General features: G+C 39.1%; 1 protein-coding gene across 2 annotated transcripts in view; it reads left to right on the top strand.

Annotated features, from left to right (window-relative positions):
• The window catches only part of LOC121875159 (phospholipid-transporting ATPase ABCA1-like), a 157731-nt gene that overhangs the window by 43015 nt on the left and 92247 nt on the right, over positions 1–22469 (top strand). For both annotated transcript variants that reach the window (XM_042379592.1, XM_042379591.1), the window contains exons 20-31: positions 144–317; positions 709–902; positions 1866–2037; positions 3056–3157; positions 3939–4133; positions 4439–4614; positions 7021–7157; positions 12681–12808; positions 17195–17401; positions 17796–17935; positions 20790–20926; positions 21273–21394. In XM_042379592.1, the coding sequence (XP_042235526.1) occupies positions 144–317; positions 709–902; positions 1866–2037; positions 3056–3157; positions 3939–4133; positions 4439–4614; positions 7021–7157; positions 12681–12808; positions 17195–17401; positions 17796–17935; positions 20790–20926; positions 21273–21394 (1884 nt within the window). The remainder of the gene's footprint in view (positions 1–143; positions 318–708; positions 903–1865; positions 2038–3055; positions 3158–3938; positions 4134–4438; positions 4615–7020; positions 7158–12680; positions 12809–17194; positions 17402–17795; positions 17936–20789; positions 20927–21272; positions 21395–22469) is intronic.

The raw sequence follows: 22469 nt of genomic DNA, 5'->3' as shown, positions 1-22469 counted from the left end.
TATAGAACACCTCAGAACTTTTTTATCTTGTTTGTGCGACAGGTATATTCCGAGATCTAAATATCCTTTATGTCTCATTATTTTTTACTTTATCTGCTCTTATAACTTCCATCAGAATTGTAATCATAGTATTTATTTTTTAGGTGTCTCGACTACTGTTGTCACTTGAGAACACTGAGAATTCTAGTTCTGTGTGTGGCCTGGACTTACAGCAGGTGGGGGATGACTTCCACTCATTTAAAACAAGACTCTGTCAAGTTACTCCAGGTGAACTCCTCCAAGAATTAAGACACATTATGGGGCCCCAAGTGTCACAGGTATGAGGAAACATTTTATGTTCATGTACAAACTTTTGATTATCGTTGGTATTATTGCATGAACCAGAGATTATCAAAATTATTCAAAAACTACTCTCTGACCTTCTTTATAATTTCCTCAAGAAGACTGTGTATATTAATTCTTATATTTTATTTGGTATTACTCCACAAATTTAATGCTGTTCCTCCTATCATAAGATACAGTAGGTTCACCCTGAGCCGAATCCCACCTCCACATATCTTAGTGACCAATTGTTAATAAATGCTGGTGAATTTCAAACATTTCATGACACTTCTAGGACATCTTGTAATGGTGTTAAGTATGCTATAAATGCCATGAAGTATTCAAGACCTTGGACTGTGTATTATAGTTGTAATAATCCTTTCACAGAACCCTTGGGATTTATCCTTAGAAGAAGTCATCAACTCAAGTGTGGTTGCTTCTTCACTGCTGATGGAACAGGTTCAAAATGGGTCTTTGTTGGAAAAATTTAGCAGACCTGTTGAATATTTGGGTCTTGAGAAGTGGGCCAAGTTACCTCAGGAGGTGTTTAACATCACATCAGAGGAAATGTTGGACAATAGGTGAGTGATGGTGAAGGTGAAACACAACTTAGGTGCTGTAGTTGATAGTTGAGAGTTTTTCATAACTTGCTGGAGTAATCTCACTTTTTCTTAAATTACTTGTCTTTTCTTATGATAAATTGTCAGTGTTTTAATATAAACTTTTAATTCATTTATGTGATTATCATGTGGAAGAACAGTGACACAGTTGTCTTCATTAGTCTCCCTGCCTGCAGGGACAGATCCAAGGGGGGGGTCCTGGGGATCTGGACCCCCCCCTTATCATCAGAAAATTCCAATAATTTTTCTTTAATGCAGTAATGTACTCAGGCATTTTTGTAGAGTAAAAACAAAAATTTTTTATTGACCTCGGAATATCTCCTAATATCAAGTGCATATGGCCTCAAAATGCCCATGATATTAGTCAGAGCTGGGTGGGTTCACTGTGCTCGCCATGTTCCCCCCACCCACAACTTCTTGGAACCCCACTTTGATATTCCTGGATCTGCCCCTGGCCTGTCTGAGCCATGATTGTTAGGATATTCCTTCTATTTGTCCTGAATGTTTTCCTAATGGAGCTAAAGGCATGTTTGAATGTGAAGTTCACTGTCCTCATAATTATCTTGTAAACCTTCTTAGATTCTTTGTCATGGTTGTTAGCTTGTCGGGATAACACAATCTCTTGTTAGGTAAAACTTCAAAGCATGATAATGTAAGTTTGTTTTATGAGGTCTATAGTGCTTTTGAACAGTAGAAGTATTTCATATAATTTTCTTTTTAATATTTTCAAGTATATTTTTTTGTAGTTAAAAGATGAAAAGATGAGTGTGGTGAAATGAAGCAGTGGAGTTGGCAGTTAAGCTCATGAAGAATACATATGTAAAGGTCTCTAGAAGAACATATCAGAAGTAATTAGGAATCAGAGTTATCCAACATATTTTGCACTATAGGTACATCAGTTTATTCTCTCATGTGTATGTACAGTACCATGATAGTGGCGACTGTACTGAAACCCTTGGTGGAGTTGAGTCGTGAGCCCACACGTGAGGGAATGGTGGTCAGGGAAGCTCTCAAGATTCTGGACATTTACCTACGTTGGAGCAAGCTCATCCTGTCAGTGTCTCGGGGTGGTGATATATGGAGGGCCTTAAAAGAAGTAAGTGTAATAATAATAATAATTAATGGTTTATTGAAAAAGTTCAGCAGCCTGAAGGCTGAAAATATACATTAGACAAAAATTACTTATAACAAAAACATGGGGTAGGTGGGTCGTTTAACAAAAGTTTTCATTACTAAAAGAAGAAGGAACATGAACATACAAACTATTGTAGTTTGCAGTTGATGGCCCAGGCTGGTCTCTTAACCTACTGTGTGAGGTCTCATGGGCCATGTGTGTGTTTGGGCAGTGTTAGAAATAGGGCATTGTATTTGGGGGTCAAAATTGGCTGCAGAGAATCACCATGTACACATGTACCCCAACAATATAGGCATTTGCTAGGAGCTTGTATGCCAAGGATTAGTGTTCATGCTATTTTCTTAGAGTGAATGTAATTATATCAACTAGAAAGGTATTTTTGTGCATAATATAAAGCAAGATTAATGAAAATAGTTCATACAATTGAACAATTGTAAAGACACTGTATGTTCTCACAAAATGTCAACAACCAATGATAGTCCATATTGCAAATTGTATGCGAATACGGTACACCCAAAAAGCAGCCTAAAAAATTCCCAAATATTTGCTGAGTTGATCAGAGGCACCAGTGATAACACATAGATCTCTCACCAATATCTGTCCCCTTGAACAGCACATTTCTATGGGTTCCATGTAGACTTGGGTGGGTCAAACACCCCCACACCCTTCCCCTCCCCTCACTATGAACACTATCTATGTGTGTGTGTGATCATAATTTTAAATAGATGAGCTTCCAAAAATATCTTCATTTAAGTTCTTGGATGATAATGTTTGGTTGTAGGCGTAGGTAGATATTTATACTGTATGTAGTACAGTACGTGTATATAGCCAGAAAGATACATATTTACAGTATTCAGTAAAATCATCATCCATGTTTGCGGTTAGTTCAGCTTGTACAGTACCGTACCTGAATGATAATTGCCAGTAGTGATAACAATATCTAATGCCAATGTATGTCTTGCATTTTTTCTTTTTTTAGGCCTATGATGACAAGCCAGTTGTAATTAAGTTCTTTGAGATGGTTCAGAATCTGCCAGAGTTTGTGATAGAGTATATCAACTTCTTTGGAAACTATTCTGTGGTAAGAGATACAGTACAGTAATTTTTTTTATTATTTTAGAAATTAGTTCACCAATCACCAGCACTAGATGTAGATAAAAACTATCCCCATATTTTACTGTGAATATTGTTAATGATTTTAAAACTGAAGATAGAAAAATATTTGCCATTGAATTTGTTTTAAGTTATTTTCCATTTGTTAATTACTAATCCCTTTACTGAAGAAATTTCCAAGACATAAACAATAATAAATCTGTATGTACCCATAAAATTAACTTCCATTTTATGCAAAACAAATATTCTAGGTACTGTACATTAATTACCTTCCTAACCTCAATAATATGTTTTCACTCATAAATTATGATTAAATCTTTTTGGTACACGATCATGAACACAATAGATAAATTGATATTTGTATTCCATTTGAATAATAATAAAATATATAAGAAATACATAAAAAATTCCAAACAAAGACACACTGTGACCATGTGTGTTGTGCAGACATGTAAGCGGTCAGAACCTTCAGGATAACATACCTAGAAAGAAGGAAGTTTAAATATATGGTGTGGTATTAAAAGTTGTATACCTTGTGACAATCACTATCAAAGGGTTAGGATGAGAATGTTAAAATTTAATTAGGAAATATTGTTTTCTATTTCTATCATTAAACACGATATTGTGTAGTTAATGAATACCAATCAGTTCCACTCTCAATGGTCTCATAAGGGAGAAAGGGTGTCCTCCATTGATGCCGAAAGTCCGTTAAATTCGGGTTTCACTGTGTTTAAACCTGTTCCCCACAGATGGCTCATGCTGTACTGCTACATCGAGACACTCCCTGCAACCTACATCTCTTCTTGCTTGATGGTTACTATAAGCAGCAGCTGGGAGATAACGTGTCCACCATACTGACGGAGGTGCTGGAGTTTGTGTGTGATCCCCACCAGATAAGACTCTTGGGTCCTCAGCTCCTCCCTGACTCTTCACCAGTTATTGCTGTCAGTTTATTGAAGGTTTTTGTATCTGTGTGTTCATAGATGTGTCAATGTCTGTTAATAATATCTGTTATTATTAGGTTACCCTAGACAGCATATGATCAAATATTTTTGCAAGAATAAATATTACATGACCGGGAAAAAGAAAATTTTTATGAAAGATTGGCATTTTTTTTTTTTTTTTGTGGTAAGCAAAGTTATAGATGATAATGGTAAGTAGCAGATATTTGGTGCAGTATTGATTGTTTGGGTAGTTACTAAACACTGGATATCATATGTCACTACTTTTTATTTAATCTTTTCCACAGAATGTAACCATGGAGGTGGATGCAGCCATGCTCGCCCTCCTCATTGATTCTATAGGATGGGATGTTGTGTACTTTGTTAACGGCACCTTCTATGAGGGCGACCTTCAAGCTCCTTCTTGGATGGACAGCCACAAGTGGGAAGAAGTGCGAGTTAAACTGAAGAACCTGTTTGCTGTGTATGTAAATTGTTGATAATTATTACAAAAGAATCGGTTCTCTCTCTCACACACAGACACTACTACTACAGGTTGACTATCAAAAATCCGGCAACCTCGGGACCTGAGGAGTGCCGGATTTTCGAAAATGCCGGAAAACTGATGGTTATATTTGCTGTATAAGTTTAACAGAAAATGACTACCGTATATCACGGCCTATAAGACGAAATTTGAACATTAAAAAAATCTGCCCAAAGTTAGGGGGTCGTCTAAACCACCAAGTTTAAAATTCTTACCTCTTAAATATTGTGGTTTAGTGTGTCAAGAGTGGTGATGAAAACATCGTAAGCCACTCACAAGGTCTTACCACTAATTATTTTATACTGAAACTTACGTTTGGCAAGCTGGATTCAAATTAAGATTACCGGTATATTAAAATAATAAAAATGTATTATAAACCTGTCTAACATACCGTAAAAGAGATTTATACCCCTATAATAAACACAGCTATCATCACACACCCCTCCCCACGCCCCCCCCCCATTTGCCAGTGAGGAGCCGTGGAGGTGGTCAGTAATGCATACCGGTATCGGTATATTTACTCATAATAATATTTATCTCCTATAAATAATTGATTTAAATTTTATTTTTTTCCAAAGAATATTCAGTAAATGAGTGCATTAATTCTTGAAACTATCGACGGTTAATTACAGACGCTCAAGTGACGTCACTAGTGTTTACACTACACCAGCTGGTAATATTTGATGCCATTACTTGAAGTGAATTGGCCTTATTTTAAGTAACTAACTATAAATAAATACAAAAATTAAAAAAAAGATCAAAACTGAGAAATAATATACTGTATGTATGTTGTGTTGTCAAAGTAAGAGGAACAATTGTGTAAGTACGTAATATTTTTTCACTCAAATCCTAATGAAACACTACTGGAGAACATTCCTTTGTCGCAAAACAGTTTATAAATTAAAGAAAATAATTACAGTGTGTTTAATATATTACAGTATATTATAAATAAATAAATAAAACAAATAATTCGGTAAATCTATTTAAAGTAAATGGAAAATAAGCAAACATGTTATTTACCAAGACCCTTCCGTCTGGCTCAGGGTGAGATGTAGGGGAGATAAAGAAGGCTATTTATAGCCCATCAGAAGTGACCAGTACCCTAATGCACCATAAATAATTCATTGAACATTCATTTTTTGTACATAGTATATTCAGTATATATATATATATATATATATATATATATATATATATATATATATATATATATATATATATATATATATATATATATATATATATATATATATATATATATATATATATATATATATTTGTGTAATAAATGTATGTAGTAAGTACATACTGGTAACCTTTTTCACTCAAATCCTAATGAAACACCACAATTAGAATACGGTGGTTGCTGTTGAACCACATGTTGTATAAATAGTCACACCACCGAGACGAGGGAACACTCCCACCACGCTTCAGTGACGTCACTAGTGTTTACACTACACCAGCGGGTATAATTTGATGACATTACTTGAAGTGAATTGGCCTTATTTTAAAAAATCAAGGATGGTTGGTAAAGGACTACTGAGTCAGTGGGTAAGTGTCACATTTGGGGTACTGGTCTTATACAGCAAATAGAGCTCAAAAGCTACTTTTTAAATGGAAATTTGGGGGGGGCGTCTTATGCACCCCGCCGCCTTATAGGCCGTGATATACGGTACCTGTACAGTCCTTTATACAAAGAAAATTAAACATTTAAGTTAGGATAATATAATTGACATTGCTGGATTCCTTGTAAGACCAGGAATATTTTGAATATAAATGTCATATATTTTGCACAAAAGATAACATATTTACTCAGAGTAAACATTACGTATATCTAAAATTTGTATGTCTAATGCAAAATCAATGATGTTTATATTCAAATTGATCATCAAATTGTAAGAATTCCAGCAATGTAAATTATATTCTGGCCGGGTAATTTGTATGAATTTTATGAGCTAAAACATATATCTTCATTAAATAAACAAAGAAATATTTGAAAATGCGCTCCGAAATTCATGCCGGAAAACTGAAGGTTCCGGTTTATCGATTGCTGGATTTTTGATGGTCAACCTGTACTACTACTTTGCTGTCACTCAGCAGTTTCAGCTTAATAAGCCTTATTAAGTGATGTATTTTTTAAATTGGATCACTTTAATCTCTGATGATCTTTGATTTAATTTTTTTTTTTACTTATTTTCATTAATTTAGTTTTGTATATTAAGTGATGCTGGACTGATGTTTAACTGTGTAAAGAAATTATTCCCTCTGACTTGTCTCTTTTCCTTTTATAGTATATATTCTCTCAGTCTCATACTAACACTTTTCATTACATTGTTATCGCTTCAGGCCAATTAAGAGGATGGTGGCAGGCGCTATAGGCTTGGGGCTGAACGCTTTCGGAGCGTACCTGGGTGACGGCTACATGGCATCGGTGATAGGCCCGGTGTACCACTTGACAACTCGTCTCACGGAAAGCATTAATCGTACTAGCCTTTTTATTTTTGTTTTACTGTACTATACTGTATCTATGATAACTTATTCCTCTTAAATGCTCTTTGCTGATGGGATGGCCATGACAGAAGAACCTCCAGGCCTGTTACTACTACAGGTAATGACCCTTATATGATAGATCAATAGATGTTCGATTAGTTATACGGTGAAAAACGGTTGACACCATTTAACACTGCGATGACTTAAGATCAGTTTTACGATGGTCACTACCTGAATGATTTTCCTGCATTATCACCGCTATGGAAAAGTGATGTGCAATAACTCGCAATATTCCGAGATGTGATGACGCAATCTCGGAATGTCGTAACACATGTGACCCACGCGGGAAGCGGGGGAGGTTTTGCCTGTCCTCGATGATTGCCGTGCTAAGCAGTTGAACGTGTCACATCGCCTAGATGATGGCTTACATGTGGAAGAAGCTATTCTTTGTACATAAGATAATATATACTGTACCAGTAAATGTAAGGAATAGATAAAATAATATTAATAAATAAAATACAGTAAGTCCTCGTTTAACGTTGTACCAGACAACGTGGCTTCGTTATAACGTCACTACTCTTTAGATACTTTTGATTCCGACAACGTCCCGACCGATTCGTTATAACTTCGTCACCCAACACAGATTACTTTGTATGGCGCATCACCCTCTCTCATCTTGGCGTGCTACGCTCTCTCGCGGAGAGTCACAGCGTCCCCAAGCGTCCCCAGTTTTTGTTAGGCTTAGAAGAAGGTAAATCAGGACAGTCCGTCCTTCGTAAAGATCTTCAAGAGTGAAGTGCTTCCCCATCTGGAGTACTGTCACCCCGTCTGGTCCCTGAGATATGCTAGGGACTGTCAGTTGGTTGAAAATGTTCAAAGGAGGGTCACCAGACTGGTGCCTGCCCTTCGGTACCTCAACTACCCTGAGAGATTGGAGCGCCTGAACTTGCCTTACTTGGAGCTGGCGGACGCTCGCTCCACAAGGGGTCACAGCTGAAGATTGAAAAAGCTTCAAGTCCAGAAAACTGTGAGGGCAAACTTTTTTGGAGTGAGAGTTGTGAACTCTTGGAACAATTTGCCAGAAAGTGTTGTGACGGCACTGAGTGCGAGTTCCTTCAAGACCAGACTTGACCAACACTGTAGCAGGTTCAGGTACATTCACGAGCCGGTGCATGCCTATACCTGCCAACAGTGCGTAACAGAGAGCCAGTACTTGCCAACAGTGCGTGACAGAGACGTGGCCGATCGCCCAAGCGGCTAACGAGCCAATCAGTGGTGAAGAGGATAAAAGAAAAAAAGGCTTTCACCGTGTATGTGCGTGCTTAAGTGTTTTTCTCTCAATACTGCACTGTAACCTTTCAAAATGGCTCCCAAGCACCCATCAAGTGTTAGTGATGCTAGTGTTGTGAAGAAGCAACGCAAGACCATTAGCCTTGCTACGAAATTGGAGGTTTTAAAGCTCCGGGTCTCAGTGACGTGCCACCCTCCTCCTCTCCACTACCCACCACACACTCACTCCACCTCTGCCCATCAGTGAGTACAATACAAAATAATTTAGTTTATTTATCTTTTTAGATGTATAATATATATTTTCTATAAAAATTCCATTGAATTTATGTACGTATATGTAATGTATTTTATGGGCTAAAGGTAGGCTGGGGAACGTAACTAGCGTATTTTATCTATTTCTTAAGGGGAAAATTTATTACGCAAATGTTGTTTCCGTTAACGTTCTATTTTCAAGAACATTACCACGACGTTAAACGAGATTTACTGTAAAAGAAAAAATGCATTGCCATTAGGCAGTCTTGTGACTACCCCAAGACAGCAGAGCCGTGAGAGAGCCTCTCCCACACTAGTGTCTTGTTCTACCTCCCACACTAGTGTCTTGTTCTACCTCCCACACTAGTGTCTTGTTCCCCACTCTCCCCCCACTAGGCACTGGTCTTCACCTCCCCCCCACCAGCGTCTTGTTCACCCACCAGTGTCTCTGTTCTACCTCCCCTCACCAGTGTCTCTTGTTCTACCCTCCTCACCAGTGTCTGTTCCCACCTCCCTCACCAGTGTCTTGTTCCCACCTCCCTCACCAGTGTCTCTGTTCCCCACTCCCTCACCAGTGTCTTTGTTCCCACCTCCCCACTAGTGTCTTGTTCACCTCACCAAGTGTCTTGTCTCTACCTCCCTCACTAGTGTCTTGTTCTACCTCCCCAGTGTCTTGTCTCTACCCTCCCCACCAGTGTCTTTGTTCTGACCTCCCTCACCAGTGTCTGTTCTACCCTCCCCCACTCAGTGTCTTGTTCTACTCCCTCACTCAGTGTCTTTGTTCTACCCCACACCAGTGTCTTGTTCTCACCTCCCTCACCAGTGTCTTGTCTCTACCTCCCCACACCAGTGTCTTTGCCCCACCTCCCCACACCATGTCTGTTCACCTCCCTCACCAGTGTCTTGTTCCCCACCTCCCCCTCACTAAAGTGTCTTGTTCCCACCTCCCACACTAGTGCTTCTGTCTCACCTCCCTCACTCAGTGTCTTGTCTCACCTCCCTCACTCAGTGTCTTGTTCCACCTCCCACACCAGCAGTGTCTTGTCTCTACTCCCTCACCAGTGTCTTTGTCTCTACCTCCCTCACTAGTGTCTTGTTTTACCCCACTAGTGTCTTGTCTTCACCTCCCCACTAGTGTCTTGTTCTACCCCCTCACATGTAGTAAATGTTTGATCCTTTATAATTTTGACCTTAGGATTATTTTATAGGCTTTCTATTTATTTGTATTTTTTTTGCACATTCAGTCTGAACAATTATGTGTGTATGTAACAAGGTAAAGGAAAATGAATTAAAATGTGTACTGTATATCTACTGGAAGTTACGAGTTGAAAACAACACCACCATCACTCACCACCATCACTCACCCCACCATCAATTCCCCAACACCACAATCACTCACCTCAACACCACTAACACCACCATCAATTCCCCAACACCACACCATCACCAAAACCATCACTCACCACCATCACTCCCCAACACCACCATCACTCACCACAATCACTCACCACCATCACTCACCACCATCACTCCCCAACACCACCATCACCCCCACCACAAATCCATCATTCCCCAACACCACCATCACTCACCACCACAACCACTCCCCAACACCACCATCACACTCCCCACCACCATCATCACTCCCCACCACAAATCCATCACCCCCACCACAACCATCACCACCACCACCACATCACCCCACCATAACCACACTCCCCACCACATCCATCACCCCCACCACTACCATCACCCGCCACAACCATCACTCCCCACCACCACCATCACTCCCCACCACAAACCACACTCACCACCACATCCATCACTCCCCACCACAACCATCACTCCACCACCACCATCACTCCCCACCACAACCATCACTCCCCACCACAAATCCATCACCCCCACCACAACCCACTCCCACCACCACCATCACTCCCCACCACCACCATAACTCCCCACCACAACCATCACTCACCACCACAACCATCACTCCCCACCACAACCATCACTCCCCACCACAACCATCACTCCCCATCACTCCCCACCAAAACCATCACTCCCCAACACCACCATCACTCCCCACCACAACCATCACTATACTGTATGTTCATTTATTATTTTTTTTCACACATTCTGTATGAACAATTGTTTGTGCATGTAACAGTATATCTACTCGAAATTATGATTGAAAAATAACAATAACACAGCCTTACCTGGGAGAAGGAGGGGTAAGGCAATATAGCTACAGTGACATCTAACTTGGTGACCTGCAAAGTTCACCCACACACTGTTCATGTAAAGGGCTCAGGAACAAAACCTATTTTTCCCCATAATTTATGCCTCGTTACCTGTTTTTATCTGTCTGCTGTACCGTCTTGATGTGATCTTATCCATTTGATCTCCCGTGACTTTTTCAATAGAATTAGGTGTGTATGGGATTCTCTGACATTAGCCAAGTAAAATATTAAAAGTAGCATCCCTGTAGTGAAGGGGTTAAGAGGCAAGATTTATTAAATCCTTATACCATGTACAGTACAGTACAGTATTTAATAAATTATTTTCCTTTGAACAATAAGACTACTAAACAACAGAAAAAATTGAAAACACAAGACAAATTCAGGTTTCTTTTGTTTTCTTTTTCAGGCATTGACTCCATGAAAATATATCTGTGTTGTTTAAGTCTTTCGTGTACAGTCGGCCACAGTTCCACCTGTTACAGTGGTTGGCTTTGTGTTTGTTTACATCATAGAAAAACTCCCGGAATGACTCTAAAGAACTTCATAATAATAATCAGACTAAGAATGCTAAATAAGTACAGGTGCTCCTCTACTTAAGAATGTTCAACTTACAAACTTTCAGAGATACAAACATCATCATTGAGGGGGTTACCTGCCAGAACAGGTGTTTAATGTGGATGAGACTGGATTATTTTGAAGAAATTCCAGATAGAACAAACATTACCTAAGAGGAGATGAGTGAGCCAGGTTTTAAGGCTGTATTAAAGGGTATAGCTGTACTAAATATCCATAATCTTTTCATTTTTTACAATATGTTTGGTAACTACATGAGTAAAGATGGACTTACAAACAATTGGACTTACAAACAAGCCTCGGGAACGCAACTAGTTCATAAGTAGAGGAGCACCTGTATTCACCTCTATCTCTGAATGCAAGAATTTATGGCATGGTTATAGGTTTATCATGGTATGTGATGTGATGTGAGTAAGGTTGGTGATGGTAGCAGGATTGATCTTCATATTGCTCAGAGCCATCATGAGTTATTCATACAGACACCTAACTTGATATTGGTCAGTTAGAGTACAGATAAGTCAAATATCCGTTTACCTTGGAGGTGAGCTTAGATATAAGTTTTGAAATTTAGCTAAACTTTATTATATCCAGGTTTGACAAAAAAGTTTGCATGAACAGTATGAATGTTATTCCCATAATAAGAAGACTGGGTCCAATATTTGTTTGGGGGGGTTTATCCCAATGTTCCCTAAAACCACATAAAAAATATAAGCATTCACAGATTGGGGACACATTACTAGACACGACAGTATGTCAGTGCACCTCTCTCCTACTTGGTGAAGAGAACCCACACCCCTTCCTCTCCTTATATCACAACACTTCACCACACTGCCACTGTCTAACAGATAGGAACCAATGATGTTCTGTTTTGTAACCTGTATTAAGACTATAACCATACAATAAATGTTTGCATTCAGAGATAGAGATGGAATGCTTATTTAGCATTCTTAGTCTGGTTATTATTGTGAGGTTCCTTAGGACCATTCTGGGAGTTTTACTTTGATGTCAACAAACACAGAGTTATTACATCTCACAAAATGCACCAAATGCACAGGTGGAACTGTGGGCGACTGTACATGGTGTGTAGGTTTAAAAATTTCAGGGGTGAGCGTCCACAGCTAATAAGTTAGGAGAGGAGTTAACTTTGTATGTTTTGGACAGGTTCAACTGGAATTCTTGACACTAATATACTGGTGGCTGGGCTGGGCGCTGTGAAGGAGATGCATGATCTGGCCATCCCGAGGTTGTCCAGACTGTTGGGTCTTGCTTTATGGTTCCCAGAATCGAAGGTGAGTCTTGTGTTCTAATTGTTGGTAGTTGTGTGTGTTTGTTTGCAGACTCTCAAGTTTAATTATTCCTCAAGCTTATAGAGTTTAAAGAAGAAAAAGAATTAAATGGGTTCATTGTTGTTTGTGTGTTTCATAAATGACAGGCCAGAAGCTATACACTCCTTCATACAAATGTTTGCTGGCATTGTCAAGTTATTCAGGGAAGATTAGAATCAAACTGACTGTGAAGAGCTGCAGAAAGATCTGTCAGTTTCAACAGAACAGAAAAACAGCATTAACAGAGACCGAATGTGAAAAGGACCTGGGTGTGTATGTGGACATTAAACTGAAGTTTGTTGGTCTTGTAGGAAGGTCGTTCAGATATCTAGATGGACCATCTCTCATAATGCTCTCCAAGAGTGAGGTGCTTCCACATTTAGAGTACTGTCACACAGTCTGGTTCCTGAGATATGCTAGAAACTGTCAGTTGATTGAAAATATCCAAAGGAGGGCCATCAGACTGGTGCCTGCATTACGGCCCCTCAGCTACCCAGAGAAATTAGAGTGCCTGCAACTGCCTAACTTATACTATAGGTGAGTAAGGAGTGCCTTAATCGAAGTTTATAAGGAACAATCTACCAGAGAGTGTTATGACAGCACCGAGTGTGAGCTCTTTCAAGACAAGACTTGACGAACACTGGAGCGGGTTCAGGTACATTCAGGAGTCGGTGCATGCCCAGTATTTGCCAACAGTGCGTGACAGAGACGTGACTGATCGCCCAAGCGGTTAGCAAGACGATCAGCGGCGAAGAGAATAAAAGGTATCTCAGACAACATTACTCAGTTGAGTGTTCATACCTGGAGTTGGCAGATGCCCGCCCCTTTAGGGGTCACAGCTTAAAGTTGAAGAAGCCACAAGTTCAGAAAATTGTTAAGGCAAAGTTTTTGGAGTGAGAATTGTAAACTTCGGTACAACCTGTCAGAGAGTGTTGTGACAACACCGAGTGTGAGCTCATTCAGGACCAGACTTGATCAATGCTGGTGCCCAGTATTTGCCAACAATGCTTTACAAAGGCTTGACCAACCACCCAAGCAGCTAACAAGCTGATCAGTGGCAAAGAGGATAAAAGTAAAAGCAAGACATTTTCGAGAAAGATAAACAAGATAAAATTTAAATTTCTATCATGTACGGTACACACAGATCCTTGCTTTGTGCAGGATTGAACCTGTGTTTCAGTGGTTGTGAGTTATGGGCACTACTAACTGAGCCATGAAGCCCTATGGATATAACAAAGGAAAACTGGACAGTTTATTGACCAAAAACTCTATTCATATGCATTACTGTATTTAGTGCTCATGGAGCTTCCCCACCACATCCAGTAAGAGCAAGATGTTTGTGTTTTAGAAGCAGAGTTAGAGTGTGAGAAGTGGTTAGACATGATGGAATGGCTTCCTCTCACCCTTGTGTCCCAGGATCAATCCCCAGATCAGCTGTGAGAAGGTTCATATCTTGTGTGACCCTGTCAAGCATCACAGGTTTGCTCAAGGAATTTGTTTCATCCTTCAATAACAATGGGTAGTGAAGGTCATTACAAAGATCAGACCGACCACCCAACAGCTTGTGAACTGATTATTGGTTGAAGAAATAAAGTGCAGGGATAGAGTACAGGTTGAACCTTGCTAATCCGGGTAGCTTGGGACCAGACCCGTTCCTGATTAGCGAAAATTCTGCACCATCGAAGCTGGGGTTAAAAAGAGGCAAAATAATGCATGAAATGTACTATTACTGGTACCAATGCAACGGACATCAGCACAAATATAGCCCAGGCTTACTGGCCCTCTTTATGACAAAGTGTTAGTGCTATGGCACAATTTTACTGTACATGTACACTGGACCCTCGCTATAAAGCGGATTCACTGTACTGTATATTCGAATTCGCATTTATGTACAGAACTAAACAAAGAATTTATTTGAAATACTCTAACATTCAATGTCATAATATCCTGACCACTGGGGTTTGTTATACAGACTTTTCCTTGTGAAAAAGCCACAATTTTGAGTTACATATTACAGTACTGTACTACTCACTTTGTAATCAAATGTACATGTACTAAGCTAAAGGACTAAAATTTTATCTTTTGTGCAAACTATGAGCTGTTTATACTCAAATTAATTGCTATCTTGCAAGGATCCCAGCAATGCAAGTTATATTCTGCTAAATTAAATCTGTGACATTTTTGAAGAGAAAAACTTTAAGCCTAAAACCACCTTCACCCTCTAAAATCCTTATTGCTTTCTGTCTGGGGGGAGGGTGAGTTGAGTTGTTGACAGTCAGGAGGGGAGATTACTGGGTGCATAGTTATCAGTGGAGGGGGAGGGATCAGGATCTCTGGACTAAATTACACAGGACAGTGAGTTTAAGTTTTATGCTTATAAAATGTCACTGGCTTGACTTTCAGCAGAATATAACTTCCATTGCTGGAATTCTTGCAAGATAGCTATTAATTTAAGTATAAACATCCCATAGTTTGCACTAGACAAAAAATTTTTAGTACAGGGGGTCCCCGACTTATGAACGTCCGACTTATGCCCGCCCGCCGATACGAACGAGGTTAAACTTGAAATTTACTGTACTGTATTTTACTTACCTAATAACTTATATTTTACTTTCATTTACTGTATTTTGTCATTCTGTCTTCTTTTGTCTAAAATTAATTGATTTTAGATGCATATAAAGACTTAGGCTATGATATAGTGGGATTTTAAACATTGTTCTGTAAGTACTGTATGCACATACCATGTGTTCCTACTTACGTATAAATCTGACTTTAGAACGTCCTCAGGAGCGTAACCCGGGGACCCCCTGTAATGATTTGTCCACAACTTTTATAGCATTACAATATTGTTTTACATTTAGTAGTTTATTTTCCCCATAAGATTAAGTATTCATTATTTGCGTCCCGAACCATCGAAGCTGCTTGACTATCAGGTCCCAGATTAGCGGGGTCCACCCTGTACTTGTCTATGGTATTTTGTGCAAAGAAGAGGTAATAGTTAGCTGATATACAATGTAGGTTATGTATCTAAGCTACTGTGCCGAGTAGCATCTATGTATATAATTACGTGGCAACACTGCACATGTTATGTGGCAACATTGCCCCGAGGCTGCCATATGGCAAGGCAGTCTCAGTCTGACTCCGAGCCTCGTGCAAGGCACACGCTAGTCACTACTTGTATTTCTCCTATCCATTAATAAATGGACTTCAGTGTTACCCGGTGTTTCCCTACCCATCACTGCCTTCTTCAGGGAACACTTGGAACATTCATGGCGCAGTGAGTAGGATCTGTGGAAATACAAGTGGTGACTAGCGTGTGCCTTGCACGAGGCACGGAGTCAAACTGAGACTGCCTTGCCATATGGCAGCCTCAGGGCAATGCTGCCACATAACACGTGCAGTGTTGCCACGTAATTATATACATAGATGCTACTCAGCACAGTAGCTTATATACAAGGTTGCTACTCGGCACAGTAGCTTAGATACATAACCTACATACAATATAAGAAAATGTTGAACGCCCAGTTAATATCTGGAGTGCAACTATGTAAAACAAAATACAGTATTGAACCAACATGTGAGACAGAGATTGATGGTCTCAGCAGTATAACCATATCTGTTGTATACCAGTGAAACGTTGGAGTATAATAAGATTATAGTTATAGTATACTGTAAAAGGAAATTCACATCCCTTGAAATAAATATTATACTGTACTGTAATGACAGAATTATAGCCCTTGACATAATTAATTGAGGTAGTTGCTGGCTTGAGAGTACTGTGTAGAAAGAAGAAAAAAGAAACCAAAGTACAGTACAGTACTATAAAATAAGATAAAGGGAGGTAACAAGTAAGTTTAGGGCAGTCTAGTGGTTGGAAGAGACAAGGGAAGACCCACTGAAAGAGATTATGTGAGGAGGGAGCTGAGTAGGGGAAGATATTGTACAAGACCAAAGGTGGAGAATAAAGTTTGTGTGAGGAGGATCTTACTGGGTAAGTAAATAGAAGTAAAGAAAACTCATGGTAAGCGAAGAAGAGTTAATTTACTTCTCCTCTTGGGTAAGTGAAGATGTCGCAAATAGATAAAAAAAACATATAAATCAGTTACAGATGACAGTATTGTATTGTCAGTCTGACTGTACAAGTTAGCCCTACACTGTACAACATCATTGCTGGCATATACTGTAGATACTGTATTTGTTTTATTCAGAGAACTGTGTCAAATATTAAAATATCCATTTTGTTGTTGGTTTAGATATGTATATTATTCATAGATGTCTCGTACATGTATGCATACAGTTTTATGGTTTTATAGAACTGTTACAGTTAATAAGAGCTTCAATATGTTGCAGGCATACTACAGTTTAGTGTCAGGAGTGGCTCAATCTGCGGTGAGAAGAGAGATGTGTCGGGATGGAGTGGATAAGTTCCTCTTTCACCCAGGACTTGATGAGGAAGACTGGAAAGCTTTGCAGAAAATGCTATGCTCCTACAATTACCTGGATGTTTATAAAGGTGTCCAGCCATTGTTTAACACATCAGATATCATGAGTGGAGTTGTGAGTATCAAGACTTATGTTGATTTTTGTCCTGTCCTGTGTTGGCATTTTCTAATATACGTAGATATCTTCAGTAACCACCAATACCTGTAGTAGAGGTCTAATCATTTATATTTGTGGCCATAAGAGGTAAAGCCATGATGGGTTTATACCTCTCTGGAGTGATGCTTTATCAGGTACACAGTGAGACTTTGTGCTGTGTGGCAGTGTGTTTCTTGGGTTGGCATATACAGTACAGTGGCTCAGTCATATACAGTATAGGTAAGAGTTAACAAACATTATTATCATATCCTGAAGAGAGCAGCTCACTTTTTATGTTTTTAAGGTCAGGTACTGTATTAACAGAAATAGAATTTTATCTTATAGACTCACAGAAAGTTTCTTATATTTGCAGACCATTGACTGGATGAAAGTGTACTCAAACCTAAATCGCTTTATGGACAAAATTAGTTTGGTGGATCCCTGGCAGCTACAAGATTTTTTGATCAAAACTCCGCACATGATGGGAATGAGGAATTTAACTACTGTGCAGAAGTAAGATTCATAAATTTATACATAATATTACATAGTTCCGTAGATGTATTTACTCATATATAGTTGGTCGTTACGTGTCCAGTACAGGAATACCTCGATATTCGCAAACCTGCTTTTTCACAATTAATATTTTAACATTTATATTCAATATTCAAAAAGCCTACCCTACTTACTTACAAAATGAATTAAAAAAATAATACCCATGGAGAAGGCATGTTGCTATAAATAAGAAAAAATTAAGAACATGGGTGTGTATGTGTGTGAAATTAATGTTTGTGTGGACTTGGCATGTCACCAAGTTAGACTGTACATCCACCTACCAGGCCAAGCTGTGTTACTATTATTTCTCAACATGTAATTTCAGGTAGATAAACATAATTTTGCCATTTTTTTCTTTGTTACATGCACACATAATCGTTCATACAGAATGTGAAAAAAATAAAAACAAAAGAAATGATTATCGTAAGATAACTCCATGGGAGTTAGTGCACAGATAGTGAGAGGAGGGGTGCAGTGTCAGGCCTCCCCCTACCAGGCCAAGCTATGAGCTTCATTATTATTTTTTTCAATTCATAATTTTGGGTAGATATACAGTAGGCTCTCACCAATAACGTCCAATAGGTGCCTGAAAACACCGTTATTAGCGAAAACGTTATTTGTGTGATATTAAAATACATGTAAAAAGGGTTTATTGGTGCTGCTGCCACAAGAATTTCACCCATTTTTTCCCTTAGAAGCCCTGCTTAACGGTTTTTGTTAGCCGAAATAAAAAGAATTGTTATTCAATCATCAAAATAAAGAGTTTGAGTAATATAACACTTAGCTTGGGGGAGTTTTTGAGGTGCTTGGTGTGATGGTTGTTCCGTATCTGAGGGCCGCTAACACTTGCACTGTCTTTCATTCTACAAGCTAACCATTTCACAAGAAAATGCTCTGTTATCACTAACAACCTGTTTCTATCACTTTTATCATTCATAGCTCGCCTCGCATTTCCATCACTACCGAAATATTTTTAGCCAGCGCAATACTCTTCTTGGTCTCCTCTAAGTTCCTCTTAATATTTCGCACTGTAGACTCAGGACAGTTCAATTTCCTCACAATATCAATGTTCCGTGCACCACTTTCATTGAGCTCAACAATCTGTTCTTTATCCTTGACCGAGTAGGCACACTTCTTGTGGCTTTGTCTCTTAGCTTTGGGATCTTTTTTCTTATTCACTTTAAAAGTTCCTGGGTGTTCAGATGGCAAATCACTCCCTCCACCACCTCCCCTAGCCCCCACAGGCAAAAATGCGGAAGCCATTATTGATCACCAACCCTAACAACCACTGGTTATAGAAGCGAAAACCTCACACGTGGGCGCAGCGCTGTATTCCACGGAGCGTGTGTGAGAATGAGGCGGAGCGGACAACTACATCATCAACATGGCGGCAAACAAATGCTATCATTGATGCGCTCGGACGCTTCCCACAAAATCTCTGTTATTTAAGAGAATACAGAAGTTATTATCGAAAATGGGTATCTATTGTAACTTACCGTTATTGTCGAAAACGTTATTGTGGAAGTCGTTATTGGTGAGAGCCTACTGTATGTAATTTTTTATTTATTTTTTTATTATTAAATACATACACAATCGTTCATATAGAATGTGCAAAAAAAAAATCACAGGGTCAAAACGTAAAGGGAATAAAAATTTCTTATGTGCACAGGAGGGAGCACATGGATCATGGGAGGAGGAGAAAGGAGCAGTCAGTATGTTTTCTTTTATTTTATTTATTAGTATAATTGTTATTTATTCCTCACATTACTGCTACTACTGTACACATGACCCTGGTCCCTAATAGCCTCAAATAATAAGGAGTGTACTATATTGAAAACTACTGTATGTGGTGAAAGTTGCTGGCTGGGAATGCATCACACCTTAATTACATTGATTCTTATGAGGAAAATAGCCCTGATATTTGCAAATTCATTATTTGCAATGATTTTTAGGAACACATCATTTGCAATAACCAAGGTATTCCAGTACTTGCCAACACTGCGTAACAGAGATGTGACTGGCCGCCCAAGCGGCTAGCGAGCCAATCAGTGACGAAGAGGATAAAGGTAAAAGTAAAAATATTCTCCAACAGAGAAGCTGATGTGGAAGTTACAATAGTCTTTATAACTATAAATCAGTGTCTTATACCCTATCTAGCAAGACATATCAGCAGCTGGCTCACCCCATTTGTATCCAGGTCATTACTTAACATACACTTCAGTCCATTGCTTATACTTTCACCTCTCTTACTGTTCCATTGAGGAAGATGTTGAACAGTTTTTGGCTTTATCCAATACATTTTGTATGTGACAGTTCTACTGTGTGTGAATCAGTCTCTTTCTTCCCAACAAACTCTGACACTTGCATCACTTTACCTAAGAACTCAGGACAGTATTCAAGACTTTCCCAGTTACTCTGTATGGTTCAATACTTCTCACACTGGTTTTCAATAGTGTCTTTCATGCTTTTACCAGATCTGTGGATACCACAAATAGATTTTCCCTTTTCCAAAAATGCTTTGGAAATCAATGAATAGTTTAGTAAAAAAAAGCAAAAACAAAAAATTATTAAAATCAATAAAAAGACAGGATATGGGGGGAAGAAGAAACTAGTTTCGTAATTATTTGCATTAAAAATATGATGGGCAGGAAGATGATTTTTTTTAGCCTTTTGTGACACATTTTCATAGTGGTACAAAACATTTTGTATTGCCAATGTTTTGTCATATTTTATATGGTCTTCACATTTAACTTGTATAAAATTTTATCATTATATTCGCCATATAAAAACAAACATCTACTTCCCTTTGTTACAGGTATGTTCGTGGGATATTCATTGGCATGTCGGCCCTTCAGAAGTGGATGTCTGAGGACGATAACCCCGCCAGCAGGCACACCTACGCCCTGGCACTCATAAAGATCAACGCAGCCCTCAGACCCATCACCAAAGATGGTAAGCTAAGAGCTAACTACAAGGTGTAATAAAGTGATCAATTTCCAAATCAATGTCCTGCCACTCTTGCTCTTACTTAAGGATGTTTTGTGTTCAACATTATTTTGCCTTTAGTTAGCATTTTATTCTTGTTGATTTTATATATCTTGGTCAGTTTCCTCCCAAGCTTTGTTATTGAATAAGGTGATGATGCTACTTTTGCAACATTAGGTATAGGATAAGAAAGATTACTAAAAATTAGATGCCCCAGCTTATTTCACTTGAAAATTAACCACCAGTACTGTGTAATGTGGTGTAAACAATTAAAGAGCAGAGAAATGATTATGGATGTTGTTAAACCCACCAGGAAGTGCCAGCCTGTATGAGAGACTCCTCGACCCTCAGTTGTTCAAACAATTATTGAAAGATTATTCTTATGTTGTCCAAGACATCCAGAAGGAGACGACACAACTTAATCTTCAAAACCAGGTGAGTCACTACTGGTTTTGTTAGCGTGTTAACTTGTGTCATGTCAACTGTACTAACAGTCTAGTTTAGATATTGAAACACCATCCTGTATCTCTTAGTTGTTTACTGCAGTAGACCCTTCCCATTCTCGGTTTTGTGATTCGTGAATTCGACGATTCACGGTAAGCAGATGGTGACTATGGTGGCTAGCTTCCAAGCCTTTTCCTGCAGCACAACGAGTCACCCCACGCAGCATCTCGTGTTGTACTCTCAAAACTTTAGTGTTTCTGTGTGAAATGGCCCCTGAAAGACTGCCGAGTGTCAGTGCTAGTGATACTAGTGGAGTGAAATGTAAAAGGCAAAAGTCAGTGATGACCCTGACAGAGAAACTTTTATTATTAGACAAGTTAAAGGAGGGATGAGTGGTGCCACGGCTGGTCTGTTGTTTGGTATAGGTATACAGTTGTGCACTAAGGTACTACAAATTGCTATTCACGGTTTTGCCTAGTCACGCCATTCCTTGGAACCTATCCCTCATGAATAACAAGGGTTTACAGTACAGTAAGATCTCATATGTCGCGTGATTTCATTTCGCGTTTTTGAATTTCGCGAGCACTACCTAATGTAACCAAGTCTTATATTTGGCGTAAAATATCATGAATTTTGCAAGATCCAGCCAGCTGAATGCTGGCCACCATCTTGAATGACGTCGCAGCCCTCATACCAGTTACAGTCATTTCTGCTACAACGCGTGTTTTGTCAACACGAATTGGTTGCAACACAATTGATGAATAGGGGAAAGCTGTTTGTAAAACGCGAACTTTTGCATACGAATGTTGGCTATAGTGCGATTCCATCCTCAATTTTTTGATTCCATCCTCAACGCTTTAAGCGCGGCGTGGGGTTATGCAATGTTTACGGTTCACGTTCGACATCACATGTTCAATTGATTCTTGTCTTTTGTTTGTGAAGTGTTTTTTGAGAGGTACAGCTCCTCCCCGACTTACGACAGGGTTAGGGACCCAAATCCAGGTCGTAAGTCGAAATGGTCTTAAGTCGAAAATGCTTAAATAATACATAGAAAATCTAAAATGGG

The sequence above is a fragment of the Homarus americanus genome, unplaced genomic scaffold (genome assembly GCF_018991925.1).
Source record: "Homarus americanus isolate GMGI-L3 unplaced genomic scaffold, GMGI_Hamer_2.0 scaffold36970, whole genome shotgun sequence".
Taxonomy (NCBI): domain Eukaryota; kingdom Metazoa; phylum Arthropoda; class Malacostraca; order Decapoda; family Nephropidae; genus Homarus; species Homarus americanus.
This window is presented reverse-complemented; position numbering and strand designations above follow the sequence as displayed.